This window comes from Aythya marila (assembly GCF_965140915.1).
Source record: "Aythya marila genome assembly, chromosome: 13".
NCBI classification, from domain to species: domain Eukaryota; kingdom Metazoa; phylum Chordata; class Aves; order Anseriformes; family Anatidae; genus Aythya; species Aythya marila.
The window spans coordinates 12,825,480-12,840,309 of record NC_139054.1 but is presented as its reverse complement, the minus strand read 5'-3'; the positions used below and the strand labels follow the sequence as shown (position 1 = coordinate 12,840,309).

Sequence of the window (14,830 nt, the reverse complement as noted above, 5' to 3'; positions counted from 1 at the left end):
CCCGCCTCCCCTCAGCAGCCACCTCAGCGGGGAGCCGGGCTTCTCGGGCTTCTTCTCCCCTCAGCGGGCTCGAGCCGTTACCCCCATTTCCCCGAGAGGAGCCGGCTGGGAGAAACCCGCTATTTTTGTGCAATTGAGGAAAACAATTTCCAAATAAAAAGGAAATGAACGCACGCTTAAGCATGTGGCGGCCAGGTCAACCCCCGTCAGCCGGCGGGCGGGGCGCAGCGCGGGTCCCCCCTCAGCACCGCCCACAGGCGGCAGCGCCGAGCCCAGCCGCCCGCCTCCTGCCGCGGTGCCGCCAGGCAGCCTCCCTCCGGCCCCGGGGACAGGTAGGAGAGGAGGCCGAGGAGGGCGGGGAGGCCTCGGCTCCTCCATGGCCGTGAGGCGGCGGCGCGGAGGAGCCGCGGCCCTGCGGGGGGCCCCCGGCCGAGCCCGGCTCCGCCGCGGCGGGGCGAGACCCGACAGGCCCCGGCTGCGGGGCGGGCAGGGCAGGGCCGCGGGTCCCCTCTGGCGGCCGGCCCCGGAGCTGGGCTTGGGCTGGGGGCGGCCGCGGGTTTCCGAGGGCTGCCAGCTCGTGTGTGCTCGGAACCAACAGGTGCTGATGCCCGGGGAAGGATGAAGCTCGGCTGCCTCTCGTTCCGCCAGCCCTACGCGGGGCTGGTTTTAAACAATGTCAAAACCATCGAGACTCGCTGGCGGCCCGTGCTCGCCCGCTACCAGCACCGCACCATCGCCGTCCACATAGCCGTCAAGGACTGGGAGGACGAAGCGTGGCGAGATATTCTTCTGAGCAGGTTTGGTATGACGGCAGAGCAAGTGCAGGACTTGTTGGATGAAGGGGAGAAGTTTGGCAGGGGAGTTATTGCAGGTAAGCAACCCTGGGTTATATTTTCCAAGCAAGCATTTCATTTATTAGCGTATTTGCTTCAGTCACACGCCTGCTGTTCATGGCTATGCTCATTATAACATTGCTTTAACACTTGCTTTGAGGTAGCGCTGACTGAGTTGTGGCTGGGGTCTACTTCAATTCCCCATCGCTGTAAGCTCAGCTCTTTGGGGAACATTACAAATTAAACATATCCTTTTTCTAGTGTGCTGGAAATTGGTGTCCTGAAGTATCTGTGACCTTTAGGATAAGGAGTTTCAGTCAGGCCACTTGGTATATTGAACTGTTTTAGGGTCTTGCGTTCTTAAAATTATCTTTGACACCTAGAACCTCCTCCTTGGAGTCTGCTACAAAACAGGAAAAATGCAAGAGAAGAAAGTATCTGCCTGCTTAATTGCTTGCTGTTACCTCAGGCTGTGGAAATTGCATCAAGAGAAAAACAGGAGTATGTTTCACACAGCCCACAATACTGTAGAAGACCCTTATTCTTTCTAAAATAGAATCAGACCTCTACGAAAAATGAGGAAATAAAATAAATTTGTGCCAACTCATACAGTAAGATAGTATGAAAAAGGTTGGATAGTATCTTATTTAATGATAATAAATGTCAATTCCACCTTTTTTTCATTTTTGAGCTTACGAACTCTTACTGAAACAACTTTACTGTACTCATAGTCAAGTGGAGTTATGACATTTTATTGCTTTGCATGTCAGATTATTACATAAATTCTATTTCAGTTCTACAAATGCTTCAGCAGTCTTGTTATTTGGGCAGTAAAGAATTTTATTTCTGTAACAAAGTTAGGATAGAGTGGTGCTTTTTATATTATGTTTCAGCACAATATAATAATGTTGTTGTACTGAATACTTGCAAAGTTTGTATGAGGTACTCATTTTGCACTTTCCTTTGTAGGTGTCAATTCTTTTCTCATGCCATCTATCTTGTATTCTTATTTGAATATTTTTAGCTATTCCTGCAAAGTTAATTATGGCTATTACATGTTCTGGAAAATTGTTCCAGTCCTACAGCTCTGGAAATTGTTAGTTATTAAAGTAATATGTAGATTTGTAGCCTTCATTTAAATTGCATGCTAAACTGTGGAGTAGGTATAAGAGCTTTTTTGATCTTTATTTTAAAATTTTTAATCATTAAACATAGAAACTCCCTTTTGTGACTTTCATTAAGGTAAGTAAATTTTATGAGTAAAATGGGTTCCAGAGAGTGGGAATTTCCACATGGCTTAATGATTTTAAGATGTTAATACAATAGAATCCTGATATGAGCAGTCAATTGTATTTTAATGAAGCTACTTCAAGCCAAATGTAGCTCAGTTTTTGGTAGCATCTCTGTCTCATTAGATGCAGGCTTCTTTTAACAGAATCATCTATTGCTGTGTTATTACTGCATGCTTCAACTGTTCTTGAAGCAGCTTGAGTCTTAGAGGCTGTCTTCTGCAGCGATTGACACCTTGCTTAAAGCATGCATGCTTTGTACTGCAGCCTTCTGGTAATGTACACTAGCTGCTTTATATGTCCTCTGGGAGGTGTACTTGTGGAAATGTTTTTTCTAGGAATTCAATCACCAACTAACTGTTCTCATTTTATAATACAGGATTAGTTGACATTGGAGAGACATCACTATACCCAGAAAATTTACCTCCTGAAAAGGTTTTGGAGCTGGAAAACAAAGCTGTCCTTAGTAATCTAGATCAGAAATACTTGACTGTTGTTTCAAATCCTAGATGGCTCCTGGAACCAATTCCTGCCAGAGGGTTTAGAGGTGTGTGGCAAGTGAACATCCCTGATGAACTGATCCCCTCAGAATGATAGGAGTTGCCCCATGCTGTATTTTTTCCTGCCTAAATGCAAACTGGTTATTCACAAGTCACTATCTTGAATACCAGTCAATTACTTAGTATTCCTTCCAGTATGAATCGTTTGAAGTAGCAAGAATTGCTATTTTGAAGCAAGATCAGGATCTCATTTTTATGACCCTTGCTGGAAATTACTGCTGTTTTAGTAGATTTTTGATATACATGCAACTGTAAATAAATGTGAGTTTTCTAATATATAGTTATTGTGTATCAATTTATAATGTGACTAAATACAAGCATAATGTTGTATGAGGAGGCATATTATGAAGAAAGATCTGAAACACTCTCCAGAGAAATGGTGCTTGAGAGCAGACTTCTATCATTGTTACCGGCTAGGATATGTGCATATGATGTACACCCACACTGTAAAAAAATTAAAAAAGACCAGATTTTCTCATTCATGGGTTAGGTATGTGTGCATAGGATGGAGGGAGCAGACTGCAGTATATGGCTCTGTGACCGACAGCCTTCATATAAAAATCAGATCTCTCAAATAAGAAAATGCTGTATTAACACGGACCAGTTCTAATTTTGAACATTTTCTGAAGTTATACAAAAAAAGTGGTAATGAAGACCAAGTTACCATGTTTATACCAGCTATAAAACCTGTAACTAATACTTCTGGTGTAAATTACACACACAACACAAGAGGAAAGAGTTTATTAAATTGCCAAACTAATGGGAGAACGGTGTACACGTTGCTCAAAAGGAGCTAGAAAACTGAACCTGGAAAAGCAACAAAAGCAACACTTAACTCCCAAGCCAGTGCAAAAGTTGAAATACTTACCTAACAATTCACATAGCTAACTCAAAAGCATCATTTAAAAGCTGCAATACATTCCATTCCACCCCCCCAAAAGCTTTCCAGTCTTGCCTTAGAAGCGCAAAACTCCTGTGCTTTTGCAGTTAAGGTAACGATTGTGGCTGAACAGGAAAAGAAGGAAAGAGGTACTATACCAAGACATCTCCAAAGTACTTTGCACAGACATGAAAATCAAGTGTATATTTAGGACCTGAAAGACACTTGGAATAGCATAGGCAATTCATACAGGCTTTTTAAAAAAATACTTTTAGATAATACTTATACTGTACAGGACGAGACTTTTAAACAATATATTACACTGCTAAAATGTTCATATAAATACTATACAGGCAAGTGTGCAACCAAGCCATTAGGAAGGTTCACAAAATCTCTGTCGAAAAACCTCAATTTATCTTCTAGATCTGATTTCTCTGATCCAAGCCACTGATCAAGCAATAGCTATTTTTAAGTAATTGGGACAAGGCATGAGATGAGCTGCATTTGTCTTTTGATTCCCAGTTCCAGTTTAACAGGCTGTTGCCATCTTAATCTGGCATATCGATATTTAACTTAGGAGGTGGAATTACGTATTTCCCCGGACTCTGTGTTATGACCACTCCAGTCTTTTTTCGAAACATTGGTGCAATTTTTGGTGGCTCGGGAACTGGGGTTTCTTCCGCTTCTTCATTATCTTCATGATGAAGATCATAGGAAATATTTCCATATTCTCGCAAGAAGGGGAAAATTTCAAGCAGGAACTGGCAGAAGTCTTTGCGAATTCCAAACCACCCTAAAAATAAATCATTTCACATGATTACAAAATTGAAAAAAATGATTTCACATGATTACAAAATAGGTAAGAATTTAATTAAAGAAATCAAGAACTGCTTCATCTGCCTACTTCAGTTCTCAATTGTTTCCATATGAACAACTTAAAATTTATGTTAGTGCTGCTTTTCAGTGTCACATCTATCATAACAACATTGAAGGTCAGGTATCTACACACGTGCCTGCATGTGCGTATGTATGTATTAGAGCTAAGCCACCAGAGCAAGAATCCACAGCATCTCGTGTATTAAGCGGTGACAGATGACATCAGTATATAGGCAGAAAGAACACAAAAGGCCTTGCACCTCTCCAGCAATCAATGTCACACAGGAAGACTTTCACACCAAATTTCATTTGATACACACAGGTTACAGGACCAGAGAGGCTGTGATGGCATAAGCTGACACTGATTGGTAAGTGTATGTGCTCAGTATTCCCCCCAAATTTTTGTTGTTTGCTAAATATGATGTGATGACATGAGCATTTCACCCTTGGTATTATCTACGCTAGATTAAAACAGCAGTACCTCTTTTGTTTGTCATCTATTTTTTCTGCAAAGATTTTGAAAGATAGCATTCAATAAGTGGCACCTGTAACTCAGATGGCACTCTTCTATTAACCAATACCAAAAGGTCAGCATTGAAAGGAACAGCCTGCCCACCAAGGCAAATTTTTCAATGAAAGAAGGAAAGGGACTGAGTATTTGCCAGGGAAGATCCTATACAATCCATCTTTTTGCAGAGATCATACTCGATGGCCATTGATGTATTTCACTTAGCACTCTTTAGTGGTGGATATTCATGCAAGTCTTCTGAGGATCACTTCAGATTTTTTTAATTTATTTTTTTTTAAGTTTACAATCAGTGCTTACTAACCCTACAGAATATAAGAGGGATGTTTGGCTTTCCAAATGACTGATTTGGCTACAAATCATCAACAGCATGCTTTAAAAAAAATAATAAATGAAGTTACCCAGAACAATTTTCCATACAAAAAAAAAAAAGTAAGCTAAATGTGAAGATACACACTGAAGAGAGAAATTCTCAACATATTTCACAACTGGACCAAAACGAAGTTTATGAAATTAATATCACAGTTGGTTTCTTTCAACTCTGAAAAATCCTAATAAGTTTTATTGTCTTGTCACAAAACAATACTAACTGCAATTTGGGTAGTAAGAACTACTAAACTGCACCGAGTCAGTACTGTTAGATGGCTAAAAGGGCAAATGCTCTTTCCAGCAATGGTAATTATTGAGGGAATAAAAAACATGGTAAATTTACACTTGGCCACCCATGCAACTGAAGTCATATCTAAGCAGCAGAGAGAACTAATTAGCCAGAGAAGACAGAGAATACTCCTTCAGGCTACTACTGCCAATTACAATGGTAGGTGGTAAACTATTTTCAGAACCCAGAATAGAAAGATCTTAGTCATGTCCCATGAGAATGAAACCCCCAGGAACAAGGAAGGACAAAAAGCTAACTTAAAACCCCACTGGGATCTCAACGCATCCAAACAGAAGAGCCCATGCTTTAAGATCAATAACAAAGACCAAGATACACTATAAACACTGAAAACTTAAGAGAACCATCTCAAGGGAGCAGTAACAAATGCATCTAAACTATTTTATGAGAAATAAACACAGCACAAAGCTTCTTAAAAATAGATGTCTTAGTAAAATGCATTTTTGTCTCGAGTTTCACTCTTAGTTTCCATGATTATTAAGTACTTACAGTGATTTCCTCCTTTTTGCCCGAATGTTGTTGCCATTAAAGTTATCAGTGAAAGCCAAAGAGGAACAAATATGGGTATAAAAGAGAAAGAATTGTGCCCGTCTAGTCTGTGTACTAGTAAAATCTAAAGGAGAAAAGAAAAAAACAACATCAATTTCTAATATCCATTGTAATTCCCATTTCCAAGCATCGTTTAAACAGTGATCTTTAACTTAACACATTTTTTAGGAAAAACAGCCTCCACAGAAATATGATTTTACGGTTCCAATGTGAGGCGTTTTACACATGAAAATTCAAAAGCACAAAATTCTTGGTTTTCCCTTCGTATTTGCATTTAATATTTTATTCCGAACAAGATGTGGTATCTTCATTTTGACGAGTTCAAAGAGAGCAACATTCACCCCTCTCTGAATAAAAAACAAGATATATAAAACCGTACACTTTATCCTACCTCAAACGTGAGCAGTGGGACTACAATTGTCATCCAGCTGACTGCCATTGTTATGTGCGTCCTCCGTTGCTCAGCAATCACATCCATGGAGCGCAAGAACAGAACAGACCACACAATGTAATAGAGCACCACGAGACACAGAAAGGACATCAAGATCCACAATGGAACGCAAACAACCTGAAAGATAAATTAAAGAAGTTAGCTGCTTTTTCCACCCCAGCCAGTGATGTGTTTGTCTTTTTTTTTTTTTTTTTTTTTTAAATAAAGCAAGTCCACGTATTAAGCATAAAAAAGAATCAAGTGTAATGGTCTAACTAATTTAATCTCTAGCAGAAAAGCTTTGCAAATCACATGCATTGTTATAAGCCATATCAGCTCTTTGGGGTTCCTCAGTAAGCGCTGTAAACCCCATCAAGCTGAAACAATTTAAAATTAAGTCAATAGAGTTAAACTTAAAAAGTAAGTTCAAACAGTACTTGAAATTGACTTTAGCAAGCATTTTCTACATTAGACACCTTACTCCAAGTGTTTCTAAATGAGATCAATTCCACATTTTTTTGAAAATAGTAAGGGCAGTCATAATCTTGACAGGTTATCAGATTTATGGCAGTTTACACAAAGCCAGACACAGGAACAGAGCTTTTGTATTCTAAAGCTACTTGGAACAGTAAATCTCAGCATATTTTGACAGTGACCACAGGAGGTCAATTTCAATGCATGGTAGCATAACAAAACAAGTTAATTACCACACAATATTCACCAACACTTGCCCTAACTCACCAATCATTTTTCTGGCTGGTTTAGTATTGCAACTGGAAGCTTTTCTTTAGGATTCTGCCCTCCCCCTGCCAACATTTGACCAGAAATTAATTAATTACAGTTGATGGCATGTCCCTCTTCCCCTGAAGAAAGGAATGCTCTTACTCAAGGAAAAGCCTTTCCCTTGACTACTGAATGAAGCAGACCATCAGTGAAGGACTGTTAAATAAGTAAAAGGGAGATCACAGACGCTGATCATACATTAACTGTTCCCTGTAGTAAATATCTGAATGAAATTAAGTATTTAAACAAGTTTAAGAAGAAAACACAGTTTACATACAAGCCATGGCCATCTGATGATCTCATCTAGTCTGAGTGCAATAAATATGAATTGTAGAATATTGACTGAACACAAGATTTCCAGCTAGAAAAGAGAAAAAATGTTAATTAACACTTAGCATTCTAAAGTTCTCTCTGAAATAACTAAGGAATGTTAAATGGCTTTTCTGACCCTATACTTATCACTACAATATCATTTGCATGTATATTAAATATTACTAAGCATCCCTAAACTTGAGGAGCTGTGATCCCAATATGGTAAATGCCAATGCAGGTATCCCCTGAGGGAAGGCCTTCCTGGTATTTAAAACAAAAATAAAAGCTCTACCTACAGCACCTATGAGAATGAGCAGAGAAATAATAACAAAAAAAAAATCAAACTAATCAGGTTGGAGAAAAAAAGAACACAACCAAAATAACAAAGAATCAGAAAACAACTTCAGCTGTTTTCCTCAGGTAAGAAATATTGCTGGAATTAAAGTACTAAGAAATCCTTAAATTCAAAACTATCAAGTTTGTCTTTCTTTTAAGATGTATTTTAGTTGTTGTGGTAATGTATTAAATATATGTAATTTTCAACTTAAACTAAGAGCAGTCCGGTTTTAAGTCAGTTTTAGGAAGAATAAAAGACAGCATGTAAATTCAATCATTTACTGTATAATTAAATGGAGTTAACTAGATTTTAAGTAGTTTTGTAACGCTAGCTTAGTCAAGAGAGTAAATGACTAGAAAACACCTCAGAAAACCCACGCTCTAGCATAAGACCAACCAAGCAGAAAAACGCAATGGCAGATAGAAAGAATAAAAATACTAACTAGCCATCAGAGGATCAATTGTTAAAGTTTTTTTTCTAAGAATCATGTTAACATTTGAGCTATGTATGGCAAGCACATGTATGGTTGGAGCGCCTAGGCTCAAAATTTAATGAATTCAATATGTCTTAAATAAATGTTGCTTTATTGACTATAAAAATAGTAACGTACTAAAGAAAGCTTTTTCTGGCCCCACCATGATACTGATATATGCTACTAAGGCTGCCACAACTGTGGAAGTTCTTCCAAAACCAAAAGGATCTCTCATTAGAGAGGAAAGGAGCTAGAGGTAGAACACAGAAAACTACTGTTTTATACCTGCCATCTGCACTCCCAAATGACAAATTAATCACCTTGATTGGGAAGGTAAGAAATTTGCAGCCCCAATTACATAGGGCTTTGGAAGTTCAATTCTGCCTAGGGACAGTGCTTACTGTCAGTGGAAGGTGGTTTTTTTGTTTGTTTTAGTAATTTTCGGTTTTTACATGTCTAGTATTAGTTCATATTGCACAGTTTGTAGCAGGTTCTTTTGACATGCAATAAAAAGGCAGATTTAAAATGCCGCAGTTTGGTAGTTGAAAAAAATTAGAAGAGATTAGTAAAAAAAAAATATATATTATTCCCAATCCTAATTTTGCACTGTAGTAATCAGTGCAAACAATTAATTCAACAGATGCAGTCATCCATATCACGCTTTACTGAGAGGCACTCTAACAAAAGACTCCTAGTCTTCCATTGTCCCAGTTTTTATACATAACAAAGCGTTACCTCCAGGGACCTGTCATGTCGGAATCCCCATACACAAGCTGCCACTGACACGGGAGATACGAAGAATAATGGCATGAAGACCAGAAGCCAAAAATGGGTTCCTCTTTCGATCCTGTCACACACCAGAACTTCAAACATCAGCAGTAGCAGGTGGATGCCTACTGCTATTAACATCGCTTTGAACTCCACGCATGTTTCTCCTTCTGCTCTAAAAGGAGGTAAAAGAAATATTCAGTTTACATGCCAACAAGAAAGCACGCCATCCTGCAAACGTCCCAAGACATTTCATTTACGAGAATTAATTTTTGGATATTAACCCCTGATTTTTAAACAAATGTATATGTTCCTCCCAACTAGCCACTATTAGAATACACTGCTGATGAAGCAACAGGACTTGCTCCTCATTTTTCCTTCAAAAAAGGATCAGCACTGATGCATTTAAAGGTCTGGAAGTTACTTTATCCTAGACTCACAATTAAAATATCACAGTTAAGCAACTTTGACAAAAAATGAAGAGGAATTTACAAAATTTGTTCCCCAAAACATCTTACTTCACAAATGTTACATACATACAAGTGTGTTAAAGTCTGTGACTATTTCTTGTAAAACTGCAGTTTGTCTGAGAATTCTCCATCTTTGCTATATATTCAAGAATCACCAAATATCCCTGCATCTGTTTGCTGAGATTATACACATGACAAGGCCAAAAAAAAAATCCAACATTCTTCAAGCTGATCTGTACCTTTCAGGAAGCTGATTTAGAAAGTAACCCAATTAAATATAGCACATTCCTGGTACCTCTAAAGATACATATCTGCACAGATTATATTAAAGCAAAGAATTCCCAGCGTTCTAATGGAAAGATGCAGAGAGTCACCCCATGAGAAGTTTTAGCTTCCTCAAGACAGTATTCCTGAAGACTGTGATAAAGTGCTGCAACTAGGACGAAGACATCCATATCTGCATAACACTGCTTGCATACATTATTTGAAATGATTATCATAACCTGTATGTTAAAAGCAAACCTTCTGGATGGTAGATCTTATGTTTTTTGAAAACCTATTTAGGAATTTGATTCAGTATGGAAAACACACACCGTTCCCTTTGTTCCGCAAAATAAATATCCTCAACTTACCGATACTGCGGGTTCCGGGCCCACACTCCTGTTCCCACTGAGGCGCCCACAATCACCATTAGCTTCCAGAGCCAGATCGGAGCAAACACAGCCCAGTAACTCCATTGAATTTTGTCATCCAAACGTAGCGACAGCAACACAGAGAAAAGCAGCAGACAGGCATAAATCAGAAATTTGCTAGGAAACAAACAAACAAACAGAAATTATGGCATGCAACTTAACACAAAGATTTTAGAGGACAAGGAAATCAGTCATAGCTAAAATTTAATCAGAACACTTCCAATCCAAAAATGTGTGTCAAAGTTCTCTGCAAAGAATCAAATTGAATCTGAATAGTCAAATATTTCATCACAAATATCGCATATCATCTCTTTCACTCATAAAACCATTGCTTCAAGGGAACACATCAAAAGCATTCTTGCATGACAAACTTAATGAATGGGCTCCTATAAATAGCTTCCTCCCACAAGGATCCACTCAGGGGCTGGGTTATTAGAGGCTCAGAAACATGCCAGTCGTACACTTTCTGGAAAGCGCATTCTTTCGTACAAATCAAATGAAATAAGTTAAAAACAGCACGGATAAAGTTAAATAAATTATGCAGCTTAATTTTGAATGTCAAAGACTGATTGAAGATGAAAAGCTGTTCAGTCTTGTGATATAAACACAGATTGGTTTTCTACTCCCTTAAAACAAGAGCAGGTTAAACTTTTAACGAAGTTACTAACAAAAAGTCTGATTTCTAACTGAGGATCCTTGCTCTAAGTTTAAAACAGTTACGCTGATACATTTTATAAACAAGTCAGCCTAGGAATGAATCAGTGTTTGCAGAATACTTGCAAACTGTGGCACCACAATAGTTTGCACCCCCAGAAGTCAGACAAAATAATTACACAGCACACGATTTCCTCACACTACAGGAAGGGGAAAAAGTCATCCACGCTTAGAGTGCCATTCAGCAGAGGATCACAGATCGCTTTAGAAAACACATCATTATGCTTCAACACCACTTCAGCGAGATAATTATATGTATTTTAAGGCCTGGATAACCTAAAGAACAGTAAGCGCTCGCTGCAGAGTAGAGCAGCGAGTCAGGACTACTACCTTTACTCCAACAGCATAACTCACCCTGCCTACTTCCACCCTCATCAAATAGCGATAAAATGCCCATTAAATCAGCACCGCGTTTTTTAGATATCAAGCTGCTTTGTTTCTTTTCAGCACAATTTCAGGTGCCCTTTAATTACAAAAAGCTGCTTTACTGGGTCAGCACCTCCTAGCATGCCTGATGGAAAGACCTCAGGACGGGCTGATAAAAACCAAATCGCTCTTCACAGCAGCAAAGAGATCCTTCAGCTGCCTCGGCCATTCACACGCTTCCAGTGTTCGGTATTTGTGTAGTTTGTGTTTTCCCTGGTTCCTCAATAAAAGCAGAAGTGAAACATCATGTGGCTAAATACCAGGGCCCCCTGAATGTTCCAGTAAGCGTCAAAACATTCAAGATTCAGTTATCTGCATTAGTGGAGCATTCAGCTTGCTCATTCATAGAATCAGAGTGGTTTGGGTTGGAAGGGACCTCAAAGCCCATCTCATTCCAGCCCCCTGCCACGGGCAGGGACACCTCCCACCAGCCCAGGTTGCCCAAAACCTGGCATCCACAGCTTCTCTGGGCCTCACGGTAAAGAATTTCTTCCTACTATCTAATCTAAACCTACTCTCTTAATTTAAGCCATTGCTCCTTGTCCTATCACTACACTCCCTGATAAAGGGATGAATAAAATGAATAAATTCATCATTTAGACTGCATCCAAACAAGCTGCAAGCATTGCTTAGCAATAACAAAGCCTAATAAGCTTCTGAAACTTCCTCCCCCTACTTTTTCATTACTTTCAGGCACATGTATTTTGAGCGTTTGTCTCACCCCCTCTGCAGCAACGCATTTCCTGAAGCATTTGTTATGCTTCCGCTCGTCTAGACAACTGATTGAGCGCAGCTTTCTGTAACTGCGATCGTGCACGGCCTCTTTCATGAACAAGATTTTCCAGGGCTCCCTGCGCTGCGTGCCAACCTGCAGACGTTATTCCGAAGACTTTATTCCACGGTCTTAAAATATCTTGTAACAGCAAAGCCAATCTGAACTAGGTCTCTTGGCTTTTTTTTTTTTTTTTAAAGAGTTGCGTGCATCCATAGCTATTTGGCAGGACTGTGTAAGCCCAATTTGGGGTGACTATCGCCTTAGTTTCCAGGGACAGGAGCCCAGGATTTTGGGTGATTATTGCCTCAGTTTTCAGGGACAGAAGCTGAGGATTTGGGGTGACTACTACCTTAGTTTGCAGAGCCAGGAGCCCAGGATTTGGGGTGACTACCACCTTGGTCTGCAGACCCCGAAGCTCAGCCCAGCCCCCTCCGGTTCTCCTGGTGCCCCGCTCCCCGCAGCTCCCCCCCTCACACCGGGTGCCCGCCCCAGGCCGCTCTGCCTCCCCCCACCCCACACGGCGCAGCCCGTGGCAGGAGGCCCCAGCGGGGCTCCCCCAGCGCCGAGCAGGGCCCGGGGCCTCCCGCGGAGCCTCAGCCGCTCGGGGACCGCCCTCACCTGGGGTTGAAGTCCTGGAAGAGGCCCCGCAGGTTCATGGCGGCCCCGCCGGCCCCGCTCCGGCCGCGCTCTACCAGGCGCGCATGGCGCAGCCGCCGCCGCCCGCCCCGCTCGGGCCTGGCCTCGCCGCCGGCCCCCGGCTGCCCGCCCCGCGCATGCGCAGCGCCCGCCGGGTCTTCACCGCGCCGGTGCCTCCGCCGGGCGGAGGGCAGGGCCCGAGCGGGCTTCGCGGGCGGCGCTGCGCATGCGCGGTGGCGGAGCGCGAAGCCTCGTCAGGGGGTGGCTGTGGGCAGGGCTTGAAGGGCTGGAGGTTGCCTCAGCCTTCCCTCAGCTTTCCATGATACATAAGGGGGGGTAAAAGGGAAAGGCAGTGCTCAAAGGGTTGAGAGCTGCTTCAGTGGGGGTTCTGCAACTGGTCACATCAGCCTCTGAAGTGTCCTGGCATCAAAGGCATGGGTATTGAGTGGAAATTGTGGGAGATGAGAGCTGGGGGAGTGACTAAAGGCTCTGAAAAATGTCACGAGGAACTGAGTGAATCTGGCTGAAAGACACCGAGGTCACTCGATTACACTAAAATTGTCCTCACGGAGAGAAAATGCTAGGTACTAAAAGACTTCAGCCGAGCTAGGAAGGCATAATGAGAATCAAGGCTGAGGGCGTAGGCTAAACAAGCTCTGGTTAAGAACCAGAGATGTGTTTTTTCATTCTAAGTAAAACTAATTAGCTGCCAGAACAAACAACGAAGAAACAGATTTTCCATTTTTAAATGAAGTTTGTGCACCTGTCCAGAATATACAGGCTAATCAAACTCAAGTCAATGGGCTTGACAGTAACAAAGGTTATGAAATTTTAAAGTCGGTCAGGACAGATTATATGACAAATCTATACCATGACAGATCATCCGGTGATTGTTGTAAACTTAAAATACCGGTAGCTCCTTGCTAATCAAGATTGCATGGCAAGTAAAATGCTAACAAAAGGAAAAGCAATCGTATCTTGACCTCTTGAGCTCTCTAGCTCCAACTAGAAATACAAAAAAAAAAAAAAAAAAAAAAAGAACCGGAAAGTAAATGGTCTAAGTCTTCATCCAATGCTAAATGGGCTGCTAATTTATACCAGCTAAGAACTTAGGCTTATGTGCAGCTTGATGATTTATTAAAAGCTGTAGCTAGTTGTAGCCTTCGACAGCATTCATCAGCTAATACAGATCAACTCAAAAATGCGATTAATCTAGAAATATTCACAGCAAATTGCAGGTGTGGTTTTAACTCTGTTGGCAGCAGCACAGATACCTGACTGACTTCCACACCAGGAGCTTTCTGCATATTTTCAACTCCAATAAGGCAAGGGTATGTCACAGCACACGAGAAAGCAAGGGCAGGTTGGCACAAGCAGTGGTAGTGGGGAGGGTGTGTGAGAAAGCTGGCAAGCAATCAGGATGAGCGAGAAGCATGAAAACATAATGGAAGGAAAGTGAAGGCAAGGCAAGGCCGAAGGTTAAGCAGGCTCCAGAGGCTGATGAGATAAAAAGAACCCATGTGATAGGACCTGTGGCAGGACAGCACACAAGTGTGTAAGAAACTGAAGAGTTACCAGGCTTAAAGAATTGAAAATTAGTACTTTGTTTTTCATTCTGCTTTTGAAAAAGTTGAGCCGTACTAGTTTGGAAAAGAGAAGGGCTATGCATAATGTATTTATTCAAGATAAAATACATCTTCCACAACACATAAAGCAGCTCCTAGACAAGGCAGTACCTGTGGGCATTACCCTCAGCCAGATGCAATTATAAAACAAAGTCAAAACAATATTAACAAGGAATTATCTTAACTTGAAAACTGTTAATG

At 41.1% G+C, this 14,830-nt stretch overlaps 2 protein-coding genes across 2 annotated transcripts; one reads left to right on the top strand and one right to left on the bottom strand.

Moving 5' to 3' along the window:
* The first annotated feature begins 266 nt into the window (after nucleotides 1-266).
* On the top strand, nucleotides 267-3,298 carry LOC309883291 (EOLA-like protein). The gene is made up of 3 exons (XM_082771229.1): nucleotides 267-332; nucleotides 599-871; nucleotides 2,502-3,298. Exons 2-3 carry the CDS (start codon nucleotides 619-621, stop codon nucleotides 2,714-2,716), a joined length of 468 nt encoding a protein of 155 aa, XP_082627355.1. The 5' UTR covers nucleotides 267-332; nucleotides 599-618; the 3' UTR covers nucleotides 2,717-3,298.
* Nucleotides 3,299-3,408: 110 nt separating this feature from the next.
* On the bottom strand, nucleotides 3,409-13,193 carry TMEM185A (transmembrane protein 185A). The gene is made up of 7 exons (XM_082771228.1): nucleotides 12,987-13,193; nucleotides 10,394-10,570; nucleotides 9,259-9,466; nucleotides 7,680-7,763; nucleotides 6,581-6,757; nucleotides 6,130-6,253; nucleotides 3,409-4,355 (listed from the first exon to the last, which is right to left on the bottom strand). The coding sequence occupies exons 1-7, from the start codon at nucleotides 13,022-13,024 to the stop codon at nucleotides 4,111-4,113; spliced, it is 1,053 nt and encodes a 350-aa protein (XP_082627354.1). The 5' UTR covers nucleotides 13,025-13,193; the 3' UTR covers nucleotides 3,409-4,110.
* Nucleotides 13,194-14,830: the final 1,637 nt, after the last annotated feature.